A 27118-nucleotide genomic window follows, 5' to 3' on the forward strand; every position below is an offset into this window, starting at 1 on the left:
CCCCCAATAGTTCCAGGGTTCTCATTCCTTATTGCTTAAACCCTTTACACTTGTGGGAATTGGCCTATATGGATAGGGCTACATTTTAATGTTTTTTACAGAAGAAATATTTTTTTTAAAGCATTTGCATTAGCATGGTAGCAATTGAAAGGGAACAGTTTGGATATTATGGAAAAATCATTAGACCGAAGTTCACCAGACACAAGACATGACACTGCTGATTTTATGTGCATTTTATATTTACTTTACTTTTCACCGCATTTTTTAGATAATAACGAAATCTGAAAACACTCTGGATACATTAAAGTAACATGATAAGAATATTCCTGGAAAATGTGGGGTACGTGAAACATAAGACAACAAGTTTTCTAAATCATTTATATGATTTATTTTAAAATAATTTCAATGCACTTTTATGACTCAAAGAAGTCAACTACAGTGAGGGGAAAAAAGTATTTGATCCCCTGCTGATTTGGTACGTTTGCCCACTGACAAAGAAATGATCAGTCTACAATTTTAATGGTAGGTTTATTTGAACAGTGGGAGACAGAATAACAACAACAAAAAAATCCAGAAAAACGAATGTCAAAAATGTAATAAATTGATTTGCATTTTAATGAGGGAAATAAGTATTTGACCCCCTCTGCAAAACATGACTTAGTACTTGGTGGCAAAACCCTTGTTGGCAATCACAGAGGTCAAACGTTTCTTGTAGTTGGCCACCAGGTTTGCACACATCTCAGGAGGGATTTTGTCCCACTACTCTTTGCATATCTTCTCCAAGTCATTAAGGTTTCGAGGCTGACGTTTGGCAACTCGAACCTTCAGCTCCCTCCACAGATTTTCTATGGGATTAAGGTCTGGAGACTGGCTAGGCCACTCCAGGACCTTAATGTGCTTCTTCTTGAGCCACTCCTTTGTTGCCTTGGCCGTGTGTTTTGGGTCATTGTCATGCTGGAATACCCATCCACAACCCATTTTAAATGCCCTGGCTGAGGGAAGGAGGTTCTCACCCAAGATTTGATGGTACATGGCCCCGTCCATTGTCCCTTTGATGCGGTGAAGTTGTCCTGTCCCCTTAGCAGAAAAACACCCCCAAAGCATAATGTTTCCACCTCCATGTTTGACGGTGGGGATGGTGTTCTTGGGGTCATAGGCAGCATTCCTCCTCCTCCAAACACGGCGAGTTGAGTTGATGCCAAAGAGCTCCATTTTGGTCTCATCTGACCACAACACTTTCACCCAGTTTTTTTTAGCTCTCTTAGCTGTGCCTTCAGGATCTAGAGCAACAGTTGTAGTTGTTTGTCACACCCTGGCTCTTGGACTCATTATGTTGAGCCAGGGTGTGTTCATTTCTATGTGTGTATTTCTATGTTGGTGTTCATTCTAGTTTGTTGTATTTCTATGTTTGTCTGAGTGACTCCCAATCAGAGGCAACGAGTGTCAGCTGTTGGCTGGTTGTCTCTGATTGGGAGCCATATTTAAACTGTATGTTTTCCCTTTGTGGTTGTGGTTTTTTGTTCCGTGTTCGGTCATTGATACCGTGGACGTCACGAGTCGTGTTTTGTTTTGTAATTTGACGCGTTAACTAATTAAAGTCATGTTTGTTCATCACGCTGCGCCTTGGTCTACTCCTTACCTCGACCTTGACAGAAAAACCCACCATGCAACGACCAAGCAGCGTGTCCAGGGGCAGCTCTTGGGCTGGACATGGGAGGAAGCGCCGGGAGAAGAGACGGTGGAGGCGCGCCGTAGAGAGGAGCTACGGCGTGATCAGGGTCGTCGTCGGACGGTCGTGAGGCAACCCCAGAAAATTTTTAGGGGGGGCACACGGCATGGACGACGGGGCTGACGGAGGAGAAAAGGGGGCGGATCCAGAAGGCCACCAGGCCAGGGGTTCACCGCCCTGTACGTCCTGTGCGGATGCCTCACACAGAGTGTGTGAGGGTAGGCATTCAGCCAGGACGGGTGGTGGCCGCTCTTCACTCCAGGCCTCCTATCCGTCTCCACAGCCCGGTTCGGCCTGTCCCTGCTCCACGCACCAAGCCTACGGTGTGCGTCGCCAGCCCAGCCAGGCCTGTCCCTGCTCCACGCACCAAGCCTACGGTGTGCGTCGCCAGCCCAGTCCGGCCTGTCCCTGCTCCACGCACCAAGCCTACGGTGTGCGTCGACAGCCCAGCCCGGCCTGTCCCTGCTCCACGCACCAAGCCTACGGTGTGCGTCGACAGCCCAGCCCGGCCTGTCCCTGCTCCACGCACTAAACCTACGGTGCGCGTCGCCAGCCCGGTCCGGCCTGTTCCTGCCACCCGCACCAAGTCTACGGTGCGCGTCGCCAGCCCGACCCGGCCTGTTCCTGCCACCCGCACCAAGTCTACGGTGCGCATCGCCAGCCCGACCCGGCCTGTTCCTGCCACTCGCACCAAACCTACGGTGCTCGTCGCCAGCCCGGTCCGGCCTGTTCCTGCCACTCGCACTAAGCCAGGGGTGCGAGAAGTCAGCCTGGTAAGGCCCGTCCCTCTTCCACGCACCAAGCCAGGGGTGCGAGTCGTCAGCCTGGTAAGGCCCGTTCCTCCTCCACGCACAAAGCCAGGGGTGCGCGTCGTCAGCCTGGTAAGGCCCGTCCCTCCTCCACGCACCAAGCCAGGGGTGCGCGTCGTCAGCCTGGTAAGGCCCGTCCCTCCTCCACGCACCAAGCCAGGGGTGCGAGTCGTCAGCCTGGTAAGGCCCGTTCCTCCTCCACGCACCAAGCCAGGGGTGCGAGTCGACAGCCTGGTAAGGATCGCTCCTGTTAAGTCCAGTCCTGCTCCAGCCGGGCGGGGCCAGACTGGACCAGGGGCACTATGGGGGGGTGTTGGAGGGTGGTGGTCAAGGCCGGAGCCAGAACCGCCGCCGAGGAGGTATGCCCGCCCAGCCCTCCCTGGTTTGTTTAGTTGAGGCGCGGTCGCAGTCCGCGCCTTTAGGGGGGGGTACTGTCACACCCTGGCTCTGGGACTCATTATGTTGAGCCAGGGTGTGTTCATTTCTATGTGTGTATTTCTATGTTGGTGTTCATTCTAGTTTGTTGTATTTCTGTTTGCCTGAGTGACTCCCAATCAGAGGCAACGAGTGTCAGCTGTTGGCTGGTTGTCTCTGATTGGGAGCCATATTTAAACTGTATGTTTTCCCTTTGTGGTTGTGGGTTTTTGTTCCGTGTTCGGTCATTGATACCGTGGACGTCACGAGTCGTGTTTTGTTTTGTATTTTGACGCTTTAACTAATTAAAGTCATGTTTGTTCATCACGCTGCGCCTTGGTCTACTCCTTACCTCGACCTTGACATTGTTTTGTTTGGAACACAGCCCTGCATCCCCGCCTTCACACAATTACTGTCGGCTGTTTACGCAATCCAAAAACGGGACATTATAAATCTCAATCTGGTTCAGGGAGGCATCATTTGAAGGGCATCATATGAAGGCTTGTTCTATTGCCAACGTGACTAGCTAAGTTATAAAATTAAATCTTACAGTGTTAGGCTTTCACAAGGCAACTCAGAGAAACAGATCGTAATTTTGTTGCCCATAGAAAGGAGTTCTGAGTGAATTCAGGTGCGTGTTCTGTGGCAAATTTTCTTCACAATAGACAAACACAGGCTCGTGCTGTTCAGAACAACCCAGGGTGTGACGCCATGGCATCTTGTAACTGTACATCAGATGGGGGCAACTTCTTGTCACGTGCAGTGCTCAAGTTCAGAACGGCTGTCAGTCAAAACCCACCCAACGCTGTGAAGCACAGAGCCTGAGCTCTGTATAGCATGTTACTGTACAGCCACTGCGTTACAATTTATTTTTTATTTTATTTTATTTTACCTTTATTTAACTAGGCAAGTCAGTTAAGAACAAATTCTTATTTACAATGACGGCCTACACCGGCCAAACCCGGACGACGCTGAGCCAATTGTGCGCCGCCCTATGGGACTCCCAATCACGGCCGGTTGTGATACAGCCTGGAATCGAACCAGGGGGTCTGTAGGGACGCCTCAAGCACTGAGATGCAGTGCCTTAGACCGCTGCGCCACTCGGGAGAAGCTTATCCGTGCCAAAATCTGCCATCTTCCACCCTATACGGGTACGAGGAAAGGGCTACCCGGTACATGATTGTTGTTAATTATAAATCACTATTAAAACAGACCTTTGCTTCTCTCTTCTCTCTTGCCCCCTCCCCCTTTCTCCCTTTCTCCCTCCCCCCTTTCCCCCTCCCTCCTTCCCCCCTTCCCCCCTCCACCTCCCTCCCCCTCCCTCCACCTCCCTCCCCTCCATCTCCCTCCGCACTCCCTCCCTCCCTCCCCCCACCTCTCTCCCCCTCCACCTCCTCCCCCCTCCCTCCACCTCCCTCCTCCCCATCCACCTCCCTCCCCACTCCCCCCCTCCACCTCCCTCCCCACTCCTCCCCCTCCCCGTCCCCTCCCCCTCCCCTCCCTCCCCTCCACCTCCCTCCCTCCCTCTCCCTCCCTCCTTTCCTCCCTCCCCTCCAGGTGATACTATCTACGGTCGTGTGATGGTGGACCCTGTTCAGAACCTGGGGGACTCTTTCTTCTGCAACATAGAGAAGGTGTACCTGTGCGCTGGCGCGGATGGATACGTGCCAAAGTACAACCCCACTAACTTTGAGTTTGGCTGTCTTGCCGACTCTCCCTCTCTGCTCTACCGCTTCAAGATCATAGTGAGTATAGCAGACATTAGTTAGTTAGTTAGTTAGTTAGTTAGTTAGTCAGACTCTCCCTCTCTGCTCTACCGCTTCAAGATCATAGTGAGTATAGCAAACTGTAGTTAGTTAGTTAGTTAGTTAGTTAGTTAGTTAGTTAGTTAGTTAGTTAGTTAGTCAGACAGTCAGACAGACTCCCTCTCTGGTCTACCTAATAAACATCTATAAACAACTTAAAATCACATCCTAATAAACATCTATAAACAACTTAAAATCACATCCATAATAAACATCTATAAACAACTTAAAATCACAGCCTAATAAACACCTACAGTGAGGGAAAAAAGTATTTGATCCCCTGCTGATTTTGTAAGTTTGCCCATATAATATACATTGATAGAAGATACAATCTATCTGCAATATTAAGCTGATCCATCCCCCCGAATAAAAAAAAAAAAAAAAAAAAAATTTTTATATATATATATAAAAAAATAAGAAAATAAAAAAAAAGAATATATATTAAAGAAAAAAAAAGAAATTATCAGTCTATAATTTTAATGGTAGGTTAATTTGTACAGTGAGAGACAGAATAACAACAACAAAAATCCAGAAAAACACATGTCAAAAATTTTATAAATTGATGAGGGAAATAAGTATTTGACCCCTCTGCAAAACATGACTTAGTACTTGGTGGCAAAACCCTTGTTGGCAATCACAGAGGTTCCTCTGAATCATTCAGATGTTCATTGGCAAACTTCAGACGGGCATGTATATGTGCTTTCTTAAGCAGGGGGACCTTGCGGGCGCTGCAGGATTTCAGTCCTTCATGGTGTAGTGTGTTACCAATTGTTTTCTTGGTGACTATGGTCCCAGCTGCCTTGAGATCATTGACAAGATCCTCCCGTGTAGTTCTGGGCTGATTCCTCACCGTTCTCATGATCATTGCAACTCCACGAGGTGAGATCTTGCATGGAGCCCCAGGCCGAGGGAGATTTACAGTTATTTTGTGTTTCTTCCATTTGCGAATAATCGCACCAACTGTTGTCACCTTCTCACCAAGCGGCTTGGCGATGGTCTTGTAGCCCATTCCAGCCTTGTGTAGGTCTACAATCTTGGCCCTGACATCCTTGGAGAGCTCTTTGGTCTTGGCCATGGTGGAGAGTTTGGAATCTGATTGATTGATTGCTTCTGTGGACAGGTGTCTTTTATACAGGTAACAAACTGAGATTAGGAGCACTCCCTTTAAGAGTGTGCTCCTAATCTCAGCTCGTTACCTGTATAAAAGACACCTGGGAGCCAGAAATCTTTCTGATTGAGAGGGGGTCAAATACTTATTTCCCTCATTAAAATGCAAATCAATTTATAACATTTTTGACATGCGTTTTTCTGGATTGTTTTGTTGTTATTCTGTCTCTCACTGTTCAAATAAACCTACCATTAAAATTATAGACTGATAATTTCTTTGTCAGTGGGCAAACGTACAAAATCAGCAGGGGATCAAATACTTTTTCCCCTCACTGAATAAACAACTTAAAATCACATCCTAATGAACATCTATAAACAACTTAAAATCAAGCTATGTATCACATTAGTACAATGTCTAAATCTCCTAATGTAGAGGGCACATTATGCATCTGTTTTTTCTTTTAATAAATCATGAGGAAGAATACCAAATGAATGTTATGTAGCGACGACAAGTGTGTTGAATTATGAATGTAAGCATTAACCCTAATCAGAGAGTCCTGTAGAACAGAAAGGACCTGAGAAAGCTTTTTGATGCTGAGTTCACCTCAAAAAAAATAGATATAACCCAAGATGACATTACGTCAACAACGCTCTTCTACCTCTCAATGTTAGCGGTGCTGTCTGGTGTTATCAATGCATTTCACTACAGTCAATCTTTATTTTACCATGCTGTCTGTTTATTCTCTTTGGTGATAATAAATACTCTACTCTCTACTCTCCCCCCATCTCCCCCCTCTCTCCCCTCCTCTTCCTCTCCCCTCCTCCTCCTCTTCCCCCCTCACTCCCCTCCTCCCCCCTCCAGGACAAGGCGCAGCCCGAGACTCAGGCCCGTGGGTTTGGTGACGTGGATTTTAATGCAATGTTGGCTGTAGACGACCCCTCAGCTCTCTCTCTGGTCAGACAGCCTGGGACAGATGGATTCAGACTGGACTCTACGGCCATGTTCCAGGTAATGTTCTCTACTATAGTATACTGTACTGTTCTCTACTATAGTATACTGTACTGTTCTCTACTATAGTATACTGTACTGTTCTCTACTATAGTATAATGTACTGTGATCTACCATAGTATACTGTACTGTTCTCTACTGTACTGTTCTCTACTATAGTATACTGTACTGTTCTCTACTATAGTATACTGTACTGTTCTCTACTATAGTATACTGTACTGTGCTCTACTATAGTATACTGTACTGTTCTCTACTATAGTATACTGTACTGTGCTCTACTATAGTATACTGTACTGTGCTCTACTATAGTATACTGTACTGTTCTCTACTATAGTATACTGTACTGTTCTCTACTATAGTATACTGTACTGTTCTCTACTATAGTATACTGTACTGTTCTCTACTATAGTATAATGTACTGTGATCTACCATAGTATACTGTACTGTTCTCTACTGTACTGTTCTCTACTATAGTATACTGTACTGTTCTCTACTATAGTATACTGTACTGTTCTCTACTATAGTATACTGTACTGTTCTCTACTATAGTATACTGTATTGTTCTCTACTATAGTATACTGTACTGTTCTCTACTATAGTATACTGTACTGTGCTCTACTATAGTATACTGTACTGTGCTCTACTGTACTGTGTTCTACTATAGTATACTGTACTGTTCTCTACTATAGTATACTGTACTGTTCTCTACTATAGTATACTGTACTGTTCTCTACTATAGTATACTGTACTGTTCTCTACTATAGTATACTGTACTGTTCTCTACTATAGTATACTGTACTGTTCTCTACTATAGTATACTGTACTGTTCTCTACTATAGTATACTGTACTGTTCTCTACTATAGTATACTGTACTGTGCTCTACTATAGTATACTGTACTGTTCTCTACTATAGTATACTGTACTGTTCTCTACTATAGTATACTGTACTGTTCTCTACTATAGTATACTGTACTGTGTCTCTACTATAGTATACTGTACTGTGTCTCTACTATAGTATACTGTACTGTTCTCTACTATAGTATACTGTACTGTTCTCTACTATAGTATACTGTACTGTTCTCTACTATAGTATACTGTACTGTTCTCTACTATAGTATAATGTACTGTGATCTACCATAGTATACTGTACTGTTCTCTACTATAGTAGAATGTACTGTGCTCTACTATAGTATACTGTACTGTGCTCTACTGTACTGTGTTCTACTATAGTATACTGTACTGTTCTCTACTATAGTATACTGTACTGTTCTCTACTATAGTATACTGTACTGTTCTCTACTATAGTATACTGTACTGTTCTCTACTATAGTATACTGTACTGTTCTCTACTTTAGTATACTGTACTGTTCTCTACTATAGTAGAATGTACTTTGATCTACTATAGTATACTGTACTGTGCTCTACTATAGTATACTGTACTGTTCTCTACTATAGTAGAATGTACTGTGCTCTACTATAGTATACTGTACTGTGCTCTACTGTACTGTGTTCTACTATAGTATACTGTACTGTTCTCTACTATAGTATACTGTACTGTTCTCTACTATAGTATACTGTACTGTTCTCTACTTTAGTATACTGTACTGTTCTCTACTATAGTAGAATGTACTTTGATCTACTATAGTATACTGTACTGTGCTCTACTATAGTATACTGTACTGTTCTCTACTATAGTAGAATGTACTGTGCTCTACTATAGTATACTGTACTGTTCTCTACTATATTATACTGTACTGTTCTCTACTATAGTATACTGTAATGTGCTCTACTATAGTATACTGTACTGTTCTCTACTATAGTATATTGTACTGTGCTCTAGTATAGTATACTATAGTATACTGGACTCTTCTCTACTATAGTATACTGTACTGTGATCTACTATAGTATACTGTACTGTGATCTACTATAGTATACTGTACAGTGATCTACTATAGTATACTGTACTGTGCTCCACTATAGTATACTGTACTGTTCTCTACTATAGTATTCTGTACTGTTGTCTACTAAAGTATAATGAACTGTGCTCTACTATAGTATACTGTACTGTTCTCTACTATAGTATACTGTACTGTTGTCTACTAAAGTATAATGTACTGTGATATACTATAGTATACTGTACTGTGCTCTACTATAGTATACTGTACTGTTGTCTACTAAAGTATAATGTTCTGTGCTCTACTATAGTATACTGTACTGTTCTCCACTATAGTATAATGTATTGTGCTCTACTATAGTATATTGTACTGTGCTCTGCTATAGTATACTGTACTGTGCTCTAGTATAGTATAATGTACTGTTCTCTACTATATTATACTGTACTGTGCTCTACTATAGTATACTGTACTGTGCTCTACTATAGTATACTGTACTGTTCTCTACTATAGTATAATGTATTGTGCTCTACTATAGTATACTGTACTGTTCTCTACTATAGTATAATGTATTGTGCTCTACTATAGTATAATGTACTGTGCTCTGCTATAGTATACTGTACTGTGCTCTACTATAGTATACTGTACTGTGATCTACCATAGTATACTGTAATGTGCTCTACTATAGTATACTGTACTGTGTTCTACTATAGTATACTGTACTGTTCTCTACTATAGTATACTGTACTGTGCTCTACTATAGTATACTGTACTGTTCTCTACTATAGTATACTGTACTGTGCTCTACTATAGTATACTGTACTGTGCTCTGCTATAGTATACTGTACTGTTCTCTACTATAGTATACTGTACTGTTCTCTACTATAGTATACTGTACTGTGATCTACCATAGTATACTGTAATGTGCTCTACTATAGTATACTGTACTGTGTTCTACTATAGTATACTGTACTGTTCTCTACTATAGTATACTGTACTGTGCTCTACTATAGTATACTGTACTGTTCTCTACTATAGTATACTGTACTGTTCTCTACTATAGTATACTGTACTGTGCTCTGCTATAGTATACTGTACTGTTCTCTACTATAGTATACTGTACTGTGCTCTACTATAGTATACTGTACTGTTCTCTACTATATTATACTGTACTGTTCTCTACTATAGTATACTGTACTGTTCTCTACTATAGTATACTGTACTTTGCTCTAGTATAGTATACTATAGTATACTGTACTGTTCTCTACTATAGTATACTGTACTTTGCTCTAGTATAGTATACTATAGTATACTGTACTGTTCTCTACTATAGTATACTGTACTGTGACCTACTATAGTATACTGTACTGTGCTCTACTATAGTATACTGTACTGTGCTCTACTATAGTATACTGTACTGTGCTCTACTATAGTATAATGTACTGTGCTATACTATAGTATACTGTACTGTTCTCTACTATAGTATACTGTAATGTGCTCTTCTATAATATACTGTACTGTTCTCTACTATAGTATAATGTACTGTGCTCTACTATAGTATAATGTACTGTTCTCTACTATAGTATACTGTACTGTGCTCTACTATAGTATATTGTACTGTTCTCTACTATAGTATATTCTACTATAGTAGAATGTACTGTGATCTACCATAGTATACTGTACTGTGCTCTACTATAGTATACTGTACTGTTCTCTACTATAGTATAATGTACTGTGCTCTACTATAGTATACTGTACTGTTCTCTACTATAGTATACTGTACTGTTCTCTACTATAACATATTGTACTGTTCTCTACTATAGTATATTCTACTATAGTAGAATGTACTGTGATCTACCATAGTATACTGTTCTGTGCTCTACTATAGTATACTGTACTGTTCTCTACTATAGTATAATGTACTGTGCTCTACTATAGTATACTGTACTGTTCTCTACTATAGTATAATGTAATGTGCTCTACTATAGTATACTGTACTGTGCTCTACTATAGTATACTGTACTGTTCTCTACTATAGTATACTGTACTGTTCTCTACTATAGTATACTGTACTGTTCTCTACTATAGTATACTGTACTGTTCTCTACTATAGTATACTGTACTGTTCTCTACTATAGTATACTGTACTGTTCTCTACTGTAGTATACTGTAATGTGCTCTACTATAGTATACTGTAATGTGCTCTACTATAGTATACTGTACTGTTCTCTACTATAGTATACTGTAATGTGTTCTACTATAGTATACTGTACTTTGCTCTACTGTACTGTGCTCTACTATAGTATACTGTACTGTGCTCTACTATAGTATAATGTACTGTGCTCTACTATAGTATACTGTACTGTGCTCTACTATAGTATACTGTACTGTGCTCTACTATAGTATACTGTAATGTGCTCTACTATAGTATACTGTACTGTTCTCTACTGTAGTATACTGTAATGTGCTCTACTATAGTATACTGTAATGTGCTCTACTATAGTATACTGTACTGTGCTCTACTGTACTGTGCTCTACTATAGTATACTGTACTGTGCTCTACTATAGTATACTGTACTGTGCTCTACTATAGTATACTGTACTGTGCTCTACTATAGTATACTGTAATGTGCTCTACTATAGTATAATGTACTGTGCTCTACTATAGTATACTGTACTGTGCTCTACTATAGTATACTGTACTGTGCTCTACTATAGTATACTGTACTGTTCTCTACTATAGTATACTGTACTGTTCTCTACTGTAGTATACTGTAATGTGTTCTACTATAGTTTACTGTACTGTTCTCTACTATAGTATAGTGTACTGTTCTCTACTATAGTATAATGTACTGTTCTCTACTATAGTATACTGTACTGTGCTCTACTATAGTATAATGTACTGTGATCTACCATAGTATACTGTACTGTTCTCTACTATAGTATACTGTACTGTGCTCTACTGTAGTATACTGTAATGTGCTCTACTATAGTATACTGTACTGTTCTCTACTGTAGTATACTGTAATGTGTTCTACTATAGTATACTGTACTGTTCTCTACTATAGTATAGTGTACTGTTCTCTACTATAGTATAATGTACTGTTCTCTACTATAGTATACTGTACTGTGATCTACTATAGTATACTGTACTATGCTCTACTATAGTATACTGTACTATGCTCTACTATAGTATAGTGTACTGTGTTCTACTATAGTGTACTGTACTATACACTTTTGGAAACTTGTCTTTGACTTTACACATTGGGAGCACGTTGTCATCATGAACAAGATTCTACAGAGGACCTACAATTACAGCATACACTTCTGTGTACCTGACAGCAAGATACACTTGAAGAGATTCGTTCCAAAACGCTATATACTCAGAATCTTTATTCATAGATGTTTTATTTAAATGGGTTTTGTTGCAAACCGTTATATACAGTATCCATTGTTTAGCGGGAATGGAATGTCCGTATCCTGTATATTTGATTGTGATACGTGGTTGTCTCACCTAGCTATCTTAAGATGAATACATTAACTGTAAGTCGCTCTGGATAAGAGCATCCGCTAAATGACTAAAATGCAAATATTCTACATACAGATCTTATACTATATATATATTTTTTTTATATATTTGTCACAAATGTATCATTTGTACAGTTCTTTATTGAAATGTAGTTATTTATCAAATTTTACTGTGTAAAACTTAGCAGTACTACTTATTCCTCAGAGTGAGGCGGATATAAAGCATTCTGAAATTAAACAAATAAGTGATAGATTTCAAACAAATACATGTCGGTCATTGAACAACCCCATGCCATAATTAGATGGTGAAAAAACACACCTATCTCTTTCATAAGTTCTTAAAGGGGACTGGAAACACTTTAGGAAGTACATGGGTGGTCCTCTGTAGCTCAGCTGGTAGAGCACGGCGCTTGTAACGCCAAGGTAGTGGGTTCGATCCCCGGGACCACCCATACACAAAAATATATATATAATGTATGCACGCATGACTGTAAGTCGCTTTGGATAAAAGCATCTGCTAAATGGCATATTATTATATTATACAGCTAAACAATGAGATGTATTCCATCCACTAATTCTAAACATGTGCATTTAACATAGAAATATCTCAATTTTTTTAGGATTTTGATATTGAACAACGTTTATTAGAGGTATGGGTATTGCCATCTTGAATTGCCATAGTAACGACGGATGTCAATGCGTAATTGGCAGAATTGAGCAAATTGTGAGTTTTGGTGCGGGTCTGAAAGTGAATGCTGCTACCAGGAGGTCCCTCGCCTCCACTGGACCTCACAACTTTGACAGCTGTCATGGAGATCAGGACAACAATATTAAGGTAAGAAACTGTATACAATTCGTTTTTATGTTGGTAATTATAATATGTACATTTTTAGAGTATTTTTTCCGATTGATAAGATGAGTCTGTGAAATGAACTTCTGATAACAAGCTGAGTAATGTAAGACAGTCAGCCTAGGTAAGCTAGCTAGCTAGCTAGTTATCTAGCCTACTTGATTTAACTCTTCTCTTGTCTTGTCTTTTTTATGTTAATTTAGTCTTTCATAACTGTACAAAATAAAAATGCTCATGTTGACAATTTGAAGAGTATTTGTCATTGGTATTAGCTAAGAGCTAAAATGAACTGGCTAGTGTCTGATTCGATTTGTAGCTAGCTAGCTAACCAGCCACAACTAACAGAGGGCTGCTGCAGGATTGCTATTTTACCAGTAAAATGTATGATCATTAGCTAGCTAGCTAGCTAGCTAGATAACTAGCTACATAGCTAGATATCTCAATAGGTGTCTGTTTATATGTGATAGGATTTCGTAAAAATAGCAAGCCTGCTGGCTGTTGATTGCAAGAATGAATGTAGCCTAAGCCTGAAGCTTAACCCTTATGATGATAGTTAGCTAATAGCTATGACTTTTGAAAGCAGGCTGGTAGTCAGCTTGGTAACTAAGTCCTGCGAGTCTAGCGGCTAACTGTCAATGATATATTATTGTTGTGTACTGTAAGACCTATATATACAGTAAATTAGTTTTTTTTTTTTTTAAATACTCTCTCTGTCTGTAGGACACTGGTGGACTGTCAGCTCTCAGATCTTCGTGAGGAGGACAACAGACATGTCACCTGTGCACCAGGCAGTCAATAGAAGCTGTCCCCCCATGGTGTCAAAGACAGACAGGGGCTGGAGAGACAGGACCACATGCTGCCGAGGGACAATCACGTCCTCATCCTCACAGCCTAGGTGAACGTCAATGTACTGGAGGACTACTCTAGAAATTGTTGGCTTTTTTATTTTTTTTTACAGGAAGGATAGAAAGGAGTATATGACGTGATTTGTTTGTGTTGCACCAGAATGCAAGATAAAGCAGTTATGCATCGTAGGGGAGCAAAATGGTGTTAGGTTGGGGTACTGCAGTGAGTGACCCATTGCAGACACAGGCACTAGTAAAGGGACTCCTAGTCTTCACCCAGTAGCTCAGATTGTCACTGGGGTCATTTAGCCTCCCCCTTGCATGCTTTTCATTTGTTCCAATTCTGACTCATCATGTAATAGGCTATAGGCCTAGTCGAATGTATGCACAGAATAAATTGAAGTTGTTAAAAGCCAATTATTGTTGTCATATGCCTTATTATCAGATTTTGTAATTCAGATGTTCTATGTGACTTGCACTGTGTTTTCAGGTTTGAATGAGACGATGTATTGCTCTCAATAAAGTTATTTCAATAACGCTCTTGATGTACTCATGCTTTATTACTTGTTTATGCATTTCCTTATCATATGTAAGACTAATTGCTATTTGTAATGTGTTTTGGTGCAGATATGTGTTTAATGTACTATCCAGATAGGAAATAGTCTGATAACGAAACATTCCATAGAATCCTAGAAAAATAACACCCTTCTCTAAAAACGGCTGTAACTCACTCACAGTAAAATGTATTGCTATTCTGATTTTAGTTCTTCAATCTCCTTACACAAGAAGGACATTATCTTCATTAGGAAGCTGTGTAAATGGCAGTTGGTTGGGGGAAAAAAAAGCCTTGATTTTCGTATATAAGATTTTTTTTTAAATCACAGGTGTTTTTTCTTGACTGATTGCCATTTGTTTGATGTGGTGCTATTGAATGTCGTATCATTTGATAGGGCTGTTTCTCAGCTTTCGCAATATGTACAGTGCATTCGGAAAGTATTCAGACCCCTTGACATTTTCCATATTTTGTTACTTTACAGCCTTATTCTAAAAATGGGATTAAACCGTTTTTTTCCCCCTCATCAATCTACACACAATACCCCGTAATGACAAAGAAAAAACAGGTTTTTAGAAATGTTTGCACATTTATTTATTTTCAGACCCTTTACTCAGTACTTTGTTGAAGCACCTTTGGCAGCGATTACAGCCTCGAGTCTTCTTGGGTGTGACGCTACAAGCTTGGCACACCTGTATTTGGGGAGTTTCTCCCATTCTTCTCTGATGATCCTCTCAAGCTCTATCAGGTTGGATGGGGAGCGTCGCTGCACAGCTATTTTCAGGTCTTTCCAGAGATGTTCGATCGAGTTCAAGTCCAGGCTCTGGCTGGGCCACTCAAGGACATTCAGAGACTTGTCCTGAAGCATCAGTGAAAAGCACTATGCTGTTCATTCAGAAATGTGTTCTGGGAATTGATGAGGGGGGTAAATTAATAACAAATGTTGTACTAATAGCAAACGTTTTGCTGTAGAGAGGGATAAGGGAGACCAGAGATTTCTGTGACTTGTAAAGTCAATAAAATTAATTTGTGACTTTACAAGTTTGCTACTCAATGTTATTTGTATTATTCGTTGTCCTGTTGGAAGGTGAACCTTCATCCCAGTCGGAGGTCCTGAGCACTCTGGAGCAGGTTTTCATCAAGGATCTCTCTGTACTTTGCTCCGTTCATCTTTCCCTCGATCCTGACTAGTTTCCCAGTCCCTGCCGCTGAAAAACATCCCCACAGCATGATACTGCCACCACCATGCTTCACCATAGGGATGGTGCCAGGTTTCCTCCAGACATGACGCTTGGCATTCAGGCTAAATAGTTAAATCTTGGTTTCATCAGACCAGAGAATCTTGTTTCTCATGGTCTGAGAGTCCGTTAGGTGCCTTTTGGCAAACTCCAAGCGGGCTGTCATTTGCCTTTTACTGAGGAGTGGCTTCCGTCTGGCCACTCTACCATAAAGGCCTGATTGGTGGAGTGCTGCAGAGATTGTTGTCCTTCTGGAAGGTTCTCCCATCTCCACAGAGGAACTCTGGAGCTCTGTCAGAGTGACCATCAGGCTCTTGGTCACCTCCCTGACCAAGGCCCTTCTCCCCCAATTGTTCAGTTTGGCCGGGCAGCCAGCTCTAGGAAGAGGCCACTGTGTTCTTGGGGACCTTCAATGCTGCAGAAATGTTTTGGTACCCTTCCCCAGATCTGTGCCTAAACACAATCCTGTCTCGGAGCTCTACGGACAATTCATTCGATCTCATGGCTTGGTTTTTGCTCTGACATGCACTGTCAACTGTGGGACCTTATATACACACCGGTGTGTGCCTTTTCAAATCATGTCCAATCAATTGAATTTACCACAGGTGGACTCCAATCAAGTTGTAGAAACATCTCAAGGATGATCAATGGAAACAGGATGCACATGCGCTCAATTGAGTCTCATAGCAAAGGGTCTGAATACTTTTATAAATAAGGTATTTTTTATTTTATTTTATTTTTTATATATGTGCAAACATTTCTAAAAACCTGTTTTCGCTTTGTCATTATGGGCTATTGTGTGTAGATTGATAAGAAGAAAAAAACATTTAATCAATTCTAGAAAAAGGCTGTAATTTAACAAAATGTGGGCAAAGGGAAGGGGTCTGAATACTTTCCGAATGCACTGTATCATGTTTTTATATATGGTTAGACACCAGCACGTTTTGCTCATTAATGACACAGAGTTCATGGTCTTTCAGACAGTTTTGGGACTCAGCCATTTTTTTGAAATCCTGCCAGTGATGCAACAATGCCAATATGGTGAGTTACAGTTATGGTTAGCTGGTGTTCTAAAGCCTAGTGTTTCCATTCCCCTTTAAACAATAAAAGCTCATTTGCCAACATTTCTCAAAATTGATATATAGCATTTTGGACTGAAACTTTTCACTTATTCTGTGTACCACACAACAAGATAGTTATGTTGTGTACCAGACAGCAAGATACACTTCCTCAAATACTGTGGTCCTCTGTAGCTCAATTGGTAGAGCATGGTGCTTGTAATGCCAGGGTAGTGGGTTCGATCCCCGGGACCACCCATACGAAAAAATGTATGCGCACATGACTGTAAGTCGCTTTGGATAAAAGCGTCTGCTAAATGGCATATTATTATTATTATTATTACTACTAAAATATGCAGGAAATAATTATTTATATAACAAATAATCAGAAACGCATTTATTTGAACCCAGGTCTGCAGACAACACACTCTAACCTCTGACCTCTAACCTCTAACCTCCTGTCCCAGGTGGCTGCGGGTCGTGAGTGGTTCATCCACACCATCTACACCGTCCGCTCCAAAGACAACGCCAACCACGGCATCGGCAAGAGGAGCCTCGAGTACCACCACTCCCTGGTCGCCACGGGCAACGACCTCTCCATTACCTCAGAGGTCAAAGGTCAAGGTCACCGTGTGAGGAGGTCAGCCAGTGGATTGTTCGGAGCGGCGGTCCCCGACGTGGCCGAGGACATCGGAGCAGACAACAACCATGGCACCAACATCATGCACATCGCCCTGGACCGTACCAAGAGGAGGGCGGCAGGGGGGGGGGAGCTGTACGCCGACGGGCTGGAACCAAGGGAGCTGAACAGGGGGGATGGGGAGGAGGAACTGCTGACGGTGGTGGGTGGGCTGGTGGGAATGCTGCTCACCTTCCTCCTCATCATCATCCTCGTCCTGGCGGTCCGGTCCAGACAGAAGGGGCAGAGGGAAGAGGAGGTGAGGGGGTCGGCGAGCACGGAAGCGATGATGGTCGCGAGGATGGACGACTGCAGCAACAGCTCAGAGGTCTGAGAGAGATGGACGGACGGACGACTGCAGCAACAGCTCAGAGGTCTGAGAGAAATGGACGGATGGATGGACGGAAAAAGATTTGACAGAGTATTGAGGAGTATTTGGGCTTTTGTAATGTGTTTTTTTTAAATGTTTTTTCTACACTGTTTCTGGAGTACTTTTAAAGCCTCCATCTTGTGGCTTCTCAGTAAGTCAAGTGATTGAAAAGCTTCATCCTTGTATATTGAAACTCTCCAATTTAAAACACCTATAGAAATGTTCACTTATATATAAAAATAAAAATAAAAAACTGTGCTGCAACCAGTTTTGGGGTTTTAAAGACATCTCTTCCTTTTGATAAATGTCATGGTTTTCCTTTTCCTTAGCTGTTGTGTTGCAAGTGCCTCAAGCAGCTACACATATACCAATTGGAGCTCTCCTTTAACAGATATCTAGTGTCTTGACCAATGGGAGCTCTCCTTCAACAGATAGCTAGTGTATTGACCAATGGGAGCTCTCCTTCAACAGATAGCTAGAGTATTGACCAATGGGAGCTCTCCTTCAACAGATAGCTAGAGTCTTGACCAATGGGGATCTCTCCTTCAACAGATAGCCAGTGTCTTGACCAATGGGGAGTTCTCATACAACAGAAAGCTATTGTCTTGACCAATGGGGAGTTCTCATACAACAGATAGCTAGTGTCTCAACCAATGGGGAACTCTCGTTCAACAGAGCGCACTACGCAGATCTCCCCATAATCCAGGCTTCACTGTATTACTGATAGTGGCATACCTTCACCAGTCCCCAAATTCACTGTATTACTGATAGTGGCATACCTTCACCAGTCCCCAAATTCACTGTATTACTGATAGTGGCATACCTTCACCAGTCCCCAAATCAAGGTCTGTGTGTTGCTAACTGTATCACTGACTGACTGCGTCACATGCTCCTGTTGGTCACATGCTCCTATTGCTCCTGTTGGTCACATGCTCCTGTTGCTCCTGTTGGTCACATGCTCCTGTTGCTCCTGTTGGTCACATGCTCCTGTTGCTCCTGTTGGTCACATGCTCCTGTTGGTCACATGCTCCTGTTGGTCACATGCTCCTATTGCTCCTGTTGGTCACACGCTCCTATTGCTCCTGTTGGTCACATGCTCCTATTGCTCCTGTTGGTCACATGCTCCTATTGCTCCTGTTGGTCACATGCTCCTATTGCTCCTGTTGGTCACATGCTCCTATTGCTCCTGTTGGTCACATGCTCCTGTTGGTCACATGCTCCTATTGCTCCTGTTGGTCACATGCTCCTATTGCTCCTGTTGGTCACATGCTCCTATTGCTCCTGTTGGTCACATGCTCCTGTTGCTCCTGTTGGTCACATGCTCCTGTTGCTCCTGTTGGTCACATGCTCCTGTTGGTCACATGCTCCTGTTGCTCCTGTTGGTCACATGCTCCTGTTGGTCACATGCTCCTGTTGCTCCTGTTGGTCACATGCTCCTGTTGCTCCTGTTGGTCACATGCTCCTGTTGGTCACATGCTCCTGTTGCTCCTGTTGGTCACATGCTCCTGTTGGTCACATGCTCCTGTTGCTCCTGTTGGTCAAATGCTCCTGTTGGTCACACGCTCCTGTTGCTCCTGTTGGTCAATGCTCCTGTTGGTCACACGCTCCTGTTGCTCCTGTTGGTCACATGCTCCTGTTGGTCACATGCTCCTGTTGGTCACACGCTCCTGTTGGTCACACGCTCCTGTTGGTCACACGCTCCTGTTGGTCCTGTTGGTCACATGCTCCTGTTGCTCCTGTTGGTCACATGCTTCTGTTGGTCACATGCTCCTGTTGCTCCTGTTGGTCACATGCTCCTGTTGGTCACACGCTCCTGTTGCTCCTGTTGGTCAATGCTCCTGTTGGTCACACGCTCCTGTTGGTCACACGCTCCTGTTGGTCACATGCTCCTGTTGCTCCTGTTGGTCACATGCTTCTGTTGGTCACATGCTCCTGTTGCTCCTGTTGGCCACATGCTCCTGTTGGTCACATGCTCCTGTTGGTCACATGCTCCTGTTGCTCCTGTTGGTCACATGCTCCTGTTGGTCACACGCTCCTGTTGGTCACACGCTCCTGTTGGTCACATGCTCCTGTTGCTCCTGTTGGTCACATGCTCCTGTCAATTAGAATTCTAATGACGTGCTCTATAGGCCCTTCCTATAGGTAATCAATTAAACTTAATTTGTGTAGCAATACAATGCCCTTCACAGGATGAAATGCAAAGGGGATAAAGACATATTTTAAAAGGTCCAGAGTTCGTAGAGATGACAGGTTTGTTGCTGGGTTGTTTATTATGTAATAGAAATGTATGTGTAGAATATTTACTGTGTATTGGAAGGGTTAACATCCTCACTTCTGTCACGTTTACTACTGTGGGGACTTCGCTTAGCATTTTATTTCACTGCCTGTATCTGTTTTCATTTTCATATTGTTCAAAATACACTGGATGTTGTTTAGAAAATTTTTAACTGTGAAGTCAACACCGGATAAGTCAAGAGAGATACATTTCTTAAAGCCACAAATCTGGAATTCGTACTTGTTTTGATATTCAGCTGAGGGACGTGGCATACAGGGGACGTGAGATTTCTCAAGACTGACTTTGTGAACAGCTGGCTAGAACACAGGAGTGGTATCCTGAGACACAATACAGTATTTAATCACTCTCTACATCTGCACCTGAAGAGATTCACCACTTGTCTTCACCATGTCTGCATCACATAGGGAATAGGGTGCCATTTAGGGAATAGGGTGCCATTTAGGGAATAGGGTGCCATTTAGGGAATAGGGTGCCATTTAGGGAATAGGGTGCCATTTAGGGAATAGGGTGCCATTTAGGGAATAGGGTGCCATTTAGGGAATAGGGTGCCATTTAGGGAATAGGGTGCCATTTAGGGAATAGGGAGCCATTTAGGGAATAGGGAGCCATTTAGGGAATAGGGAGCCATTTAGGGAATAGGGTGCCATTTAGGGAATAGGGAGCCATTTAGGGAATAGGGTGCCATTTAGGGAATAGGGAGCCATTTAGGGAATAGGGAGCCATTTAGGGAATAGGGTGTCATTTAAGATGCAACCCGTTACCTTTTTCAAAACATGACATCGTACCCACTATAGTGCTGTGAACGTGATGACATCATACCCACTATAGTGCTGTGAACGTGATGACATCATACCCACTATAGTGCTGTGAACGTGATGACATCATACCCACTATAGTGCTGTGAACGTGATGACATCGTACCCACTATAGTGCTGTGAACGTGATGACATCATACCCACTATAGTGCTGTGAACGTGATGACATCATACCCACTATAGTGCTGTGAACGTGATGACATCGTACCCACTATAGTGCTGTGAACGTGATGACATCGTACCCACTATAGTGCTGTGAACGTGATGACATCATACCCACTATAGTGCTGTGAACGTGATGACATCATACCCACTATAGTGCTGTGAACGTGATGACATCATACCCACTATAGTGCTGTGAACGTGATGACATCATACCCACTATAGTGCTGTGAACGTGTACAATACTTTTAAAACTTTTTTACACAATCGTTTTTTTCCTACATAGTGTTTGCTGTTCCACAGTATTTATCCGCTGTGTTGGTGGTGCGAGGGGGTCTGTGCCCTTTGTCTTGTTAAGATAAAAACAAACAACGAATCAATCAAAGTAGTGTTGCGCCGTAAACAACAGCATTTACTTGACAGAAAACAACAGTATTTACTTTATCTGGGCTGAGTCCCAAATGGCACCCTATTCCCTATTAGCTCTGGTCTAAAGTAGTGCACTATATAGGGAACAGGGTGCCATTTGGGATGCAACCTCAACCTGAGAGTATTCTTTTGATATAGCTCACTGTAGCTGGGTCCAGTCGAATGTTTGGAGGACCGGTAATCATATCTTTCAAGTATTTGTCTATCCTTGTTGTTATCAAGGATATCTGCCAATGGATTTGTTCTGGGATTGAGGCATACTGTATTTTTGAGTTCTCATTATTGACCAATCACAAATAGGTGTGGAAGTTAGTGATGTACCATTCTGAACCTAGGATTAGGGATAGTCAAGTCCAAATGCACTTTTTTTTATTTTATAAAAGGCACATTTCTCACATGTTTATCAATCCAAGCTATGCAATGCAATGTAATCTAGGGAGAAACACAGAATACACACCCTTAGGGGTCTGACGTGAGAGACGCTGATGTAATATAATGTTACTCCCGAGTGTACGGACGACTTCAGCACCAAGATTTAAACTTGATATTCTATGTATATCTTTTATGAATGAGTATTTATGGTCGTATTTATGAATAACAATGTGTCTGGGAGTGGTGTGTGTGATGTCAACACGTTACTTTTTTTGTAACAACGTTTGAATCCCCAAAAATAAATATGTTCTGCAAAATGAGTAGGCTATGTTTTTTTTTCTTTCTACAGTTCAGAATCAGTTGTGTTCTTATAGCTCTCAGGCGTGAGCAACTCCAGTCCTCGGGGACCTGATTGGTGTCACACGTTTGCCCCAGCCTCAGCTAACACACCTGACTCCAACATTACACTAATCATGGTCTTCAGTTTCGAACGCAATATAGTTCCATCTGGTGTGTTAGCTATAAGGCTGGGGGGAAAGTGCGACACCAATCAGGCCCTGAGGACTGGAGTTGCCCAACCCTGTTCCTGGAGAGTTACCCTCCTGTAGGTTTTAGCTCCAACCCCAGGTGTTACTAACCTGATTCATCTTATCAACCTGCTAATTACTAGAATCAGGTGTGCTAGATTAGGGTTGGAGCAAAAACCTACAGGACGGTAGCTCTCTAGGAACAGGGTTGGGCAGTCCTGGCCTAGGCCTACCAGTCTAGTACAACATTTAATGAATTTTACAGATCAGCAGAGAAGCCTACAATGACTTATCTATAACACTAGGTCCAATTTTTAAGACAAAAATATAAACGTTTTTCAAATTAGCCTACATCACTGCAGTTTACAGCCTATAGACCAGGGGTATTAAACTTTACACTACGAGGTTCGGAGCCTGCTGGTTTTCTGTTCTACCTGATAATGAATTGCACCCACCTGGTGTCCCAGGTCTAAATCAGTCCCTGATTAGAGGGGAACAATGAAAAAATGCAGTGGAACTGGCTTTGTGGTTCAGAGTTGAGTTTGAGGGCTATAGACAATAATTGTGGACTATCTTGATAAAAAATAATACATTCCTCATTGCACTGTGTTGTTGTAGCTTAGGTAGAATGATTTTCTTAAACACAGGCCTAATCAATTGGGGAGCTTTGGTGCCTGGGATCGTAGACTGCAGCCTAGGAACACACAGATCTGCCATTTCATAATCTATTAAAAAATATATATATTGCACTGACAGGTAAATATTTGTAGCCCTAATATTTAGCTTCTTACTTCAGCTACACATATCTAGCCTCTCTCTTCCAGCTGTTCCCGTGAGCAATAGCATATTCCTCTTCACGTGAAATCCCCCAAAAAGCTATAACAAAAGCTTTGATATTTTTTTTTTATATACTAGGCCTAATAGCCTATTCGAGGAAAGAAGCAAGCTTGCTCTTGCTTATTGCTGTATGTAAAACAGGCCTACAGCATAGGCCAAATTAACGGTTGGGGAAAGTTGAGGAGAAAAAGTGCATTAGTGTGATCACTTTTGGCCAGTTATGATAACATTGTTGCACTGATGCATTACAAATAGTTGCACAGGACATACAGAGAGATGAGCACTGTGAAAAAGCAGGCCCAAAGGAATTGACAACCATTACAAAAATGGAAATCACTTGCAAACCACTTGAGCAACAAGACAATTACACGCTGGGTGGGTTCTAAATTGACATATGGAATTGTTTTAAGACGGTCATACTAATTATGGGTCACTTAACTATTTGATTGTGAATTTTAGGACCCTTTTAGGTATAAAAATATATATATACAAAAATTATTTTATAGAATATAGAATTTGGCTTTTACTACTATAGCCCAGAGAAATGTATTGAATAACACATTCATAAATGGCAATAAAAAAATACAGTCAAAAAATAAATCCTACGAAACAAGGTTTTGAAGAGTCTCCCCTTTCCATAGAGTGGTCATACGTTTGTAGCTCAAACCGTTTGGACGCTACGGACTTTTTCGTGAGAAGACCGATTTCCGGGATGTCTCATGGTCTGACAAACACCGCTGTAGCTCTGCCACTTTTCAACGCAGATGCGCGTGCGACAACCATTTCGACTCTAAAATGTTCTATAGATAATATGCTTGTGTACACCATATACCTGTTTAACAGAACGAAGAAAAATGAGACCGGAGGAGAAACTGTTAGACTTCTTCCAATCTTCTTGCAGTGTTGTTGATTGGAGGGGAGACGCTCATACCTCGCCCCCTGCTGGTGGCAATAGGCATAAACGATTCCCAATGGAAATCCTTGGCATGGATTCTACAAGGTTTCGAATGCATTCCATAGGGATGCTGGCCCATGTTGACTCTAATGCTTCCCACAGTTGTGTCAAGTTGGCTGGATGTCCTTTGGGTGTGGTGGACCATTGTTGATACACACGGAAAACTGTTGAGCGTGTGATATGATGTTTTTATGGTATAATGATGTCATGCCATAGTGTTGTGAGGACAGAGGAAGAGTTAAGAGATGAGTGGTTTGGGGCCATGAGGTCTACATTCCATTATGTCAAGGTAGATTAGTGATGTTTAGGATAGCATGAGTGATGGACAGGATACTGACTTGGGGTAAAAAGTGATGAACATCAAAGACAGGAAGTGCCCATGGAGACTTGCCAGATGTATGCCAGGAAGATGGTAATAAAGGCTATATAAGGTAGAGTGTCTTCTTTGTTAGGTAGTTCAACTGACGAAGGGCAAAGCCATGTCCGTTTGTTAGATGAACCCACGAGCTCGTGATTCAAGAAATACTTGTTATGAAATCTCCACAGAATGTCTAAGTAAATTCTTGCATCCTTGATTCTTTGAAACCTGAGAAACTCATCATAACAGCGTGAAAAACCCAGCAGCGTTGTAGTTCTTGACACAAACCGGTGTGCCTGGCACCTACTACCATACCCCGTTCATAGGCACTTAAATATATTTTTGTCTTGCCTATCTGATTAAAGGTTTTTTATTCAAAACCATACATCATCATACACATTACACACACCATTAATTCCCAACCCCAACATCACTAAAAAGAACAATACAAAACTACCCAACACAATATATATCAAACACCAACAAAACCAAACAATAACAGCAATTACACCCCAGGGGAGCACCTTCCCTCCCCTTTTATACCCAGCTAAAAACACACGCACAAATCCTAAATCCCTACCCCTCTACACTAACCCTAAACCCCCCTTCCACCTCTCCCGAGCAGCATGCTGCCCCCACTTCCTCTCCTCCCTCTTCATTCTCCATCCTCCTCACTATCCCCTCCACACCCCCTTCTCTCCCTGTCCTTTCCATGTTCTACCTGGCTTCCCACAACCCCCCTGTTTAAAGAGGCTTATGAGAAGCCAGAGCAGAAACCTGTCCCTAACCGTCCCCCTCGCTTTCCCTACACCTCTCTCTACCCTAGCCCACGTCACAACAAAATCCCCCCTCACCCTGCCTATCAACCCTCTGAATGGCACACTTACACAATCCATGTCTCAATTAGTCTCAAGGCTTAACAATCCTTCTTTAACCATTTTCCTGCCCCTTTCATCTACACGGATTGAAGTGGATTTAACAGGTGACATCACTAAGGGATCATAGCGTTCATCTGGATTCACCTGGTCAGTCTATGTCATGGAAAGAGCAGGTGTTCTTAATGTTTTGTACACTCAGTGTAAACCTGCAATAGTTGTCTACGCCATCTCAATCTAATCTCAAAATGAGATGGCAAGTATCATCTACAGTAGCTACAATAAACAATAAAGTAGTCGTATTGTTGCCTAACACCAGATGCAGTTACTAAATAATTCATCGTTTGAGATTTATGTATGGTTTTTAAATATATGCCATGTAAAAATGTTTAAATAAATCTGGAATACATTTCAAAGCAATAAATGCATTAAACAAAAAACAAATGTTCTGAGTACATTTTGCATGATGAAAATACTGTACATATGCATATTGTAATGTTTTGTATGGGGGTGTGAGATTTATATATGTTTATTAAGATATTATATTATTAAAATATATGATCCTATATTTTAAAATGTATGTCACTTTATATATGGGTTTTAAATATATGATCATATACTTTTAAATATATGTAATGTTCTTTGATATATATGGCCATATATAGCCATACAGTTCCTTCAGAAAGTATTCATACCCCTTGACTTGTTCCACATTTTGTTGTGTTACAGCCTGAATTCAAAATTGATTAAATTAACAATAAAATAATCAATCTACACACAATACCCCATAATGACAAAGTGAAAACATGTTTTTAGAAATGTTTGCAAATTTATTGCAAATGAAATACAGAAATGTCTCATTTACATAGGTATTCACATCCCTGAGACAATACTTTGTAGAAGCAAGCACCTTTAGCAGTGATTACAGCTGTGAGTCTTTCTGGGTAAGTCTCTAAGAGCTTTCCACACATGGATTGTGCAACAATTGCTCATTATTCTTTTAACAATTCTTCAAGCTCTGTCAAATTGGTTGTTGATCATTGCTAGACAACCATTTTCAGGTCTTGCCATAGATTTTCAAGTAGATTTAAGTCAAAACTGTAACTCGGCCACTCAGGAACATTCTCTGTCTTCTTGGTAAGCAACTCCAGTGTCTATTTGGCCTTGTGTTTGAGGTTATTGTCCTGCTGTTAATTAAAGTAAATGGAGCCGAATATATTGATAAAAGTCACCTTGTCCTAGAGAGATTTACACGGTTATCAAAACGTCACACCAGGGTAAGCCTACACGAAACACAGCCCTTATTTTAAGTGTTTCCAAAATCCCCTATGGGAAAAATGAATGGTGGAAAAACGATTGGAACCGTTTCCCTGTTTGACCGCTAGGTTTTATGGGTATTATGACTCATACTGTGGTACTCTATGGAAATCTGCCTAGTGACTACCATACAACAATTCCTCACTTCTTGGGTTTATTTTCGTGGACAGATTTTGGGCGGAGTAAAAGCTTTCGCTTCGCCTCTTCCTCCGCCCAGACCACAGGTTGCCATCCACGTCATCAATCCCAGGATGCAAGATGAGCCAACACTTCCGCTTTCTTCTTCGC

General features: G+C 41.7%; 1 protein-coding gene and 1 long non-coding RNA gene across 2 annotated transcripts in view; both read left to right on the forward strand.

Annotated features, from left to right (window-relative positions):
• The window catches only part of LOC121556629 (FRAS1-related extracellular matrix protein 2-like), a gene marked incomplete at its 5' end in the record, with an annotated part of 146481 nt that extends 128625 nt beyond the window's left edge, over positions 1-17856 (forward strand). Inside the window, 3 exons of the mRNA XM_045216882.1 lie at positions 4510-4697; positions 6727-6873; positions 17306-17856. Coding sequence (XP_045072817.1) covers positions 4510-4697; positions 6727-6873; positions 17306-17851 — 881 coding nt within the window. The remainder of the gene's footprint in view (positions 1-4509; positions 4698-6726; positions 6874-17305) is intronic.
• Positions 13009-14527, forward strand: LOC121556625. The gene is made up of 2 exons (XR_005998203.2): positions 13009-13129; positions 13865-14527. It is a non-coding gene; the product is annotated as an uncharacterized LOC121556625 (long non-coding RNA).
• Positions 17857-27118: the final 9262 nt, after the last annotated feature.

Source organism: Coregonus clupeaformis, unplaced genomic scaffold (genome assembly GCF_020615455.1).
Source record: "Coregonus clupeaformis isolate EN_2021a unplaced genomic scaffold, ASM2061545v1 scaf0838, whole genome shotgun sequence".
Classification (NCBI taxonomy): Eukaryota; Metazoa; Chordata; class Actinopteri; order Salmoniformes; family Salmonidae; genus Coregonus; species Coregonus clupeaformis.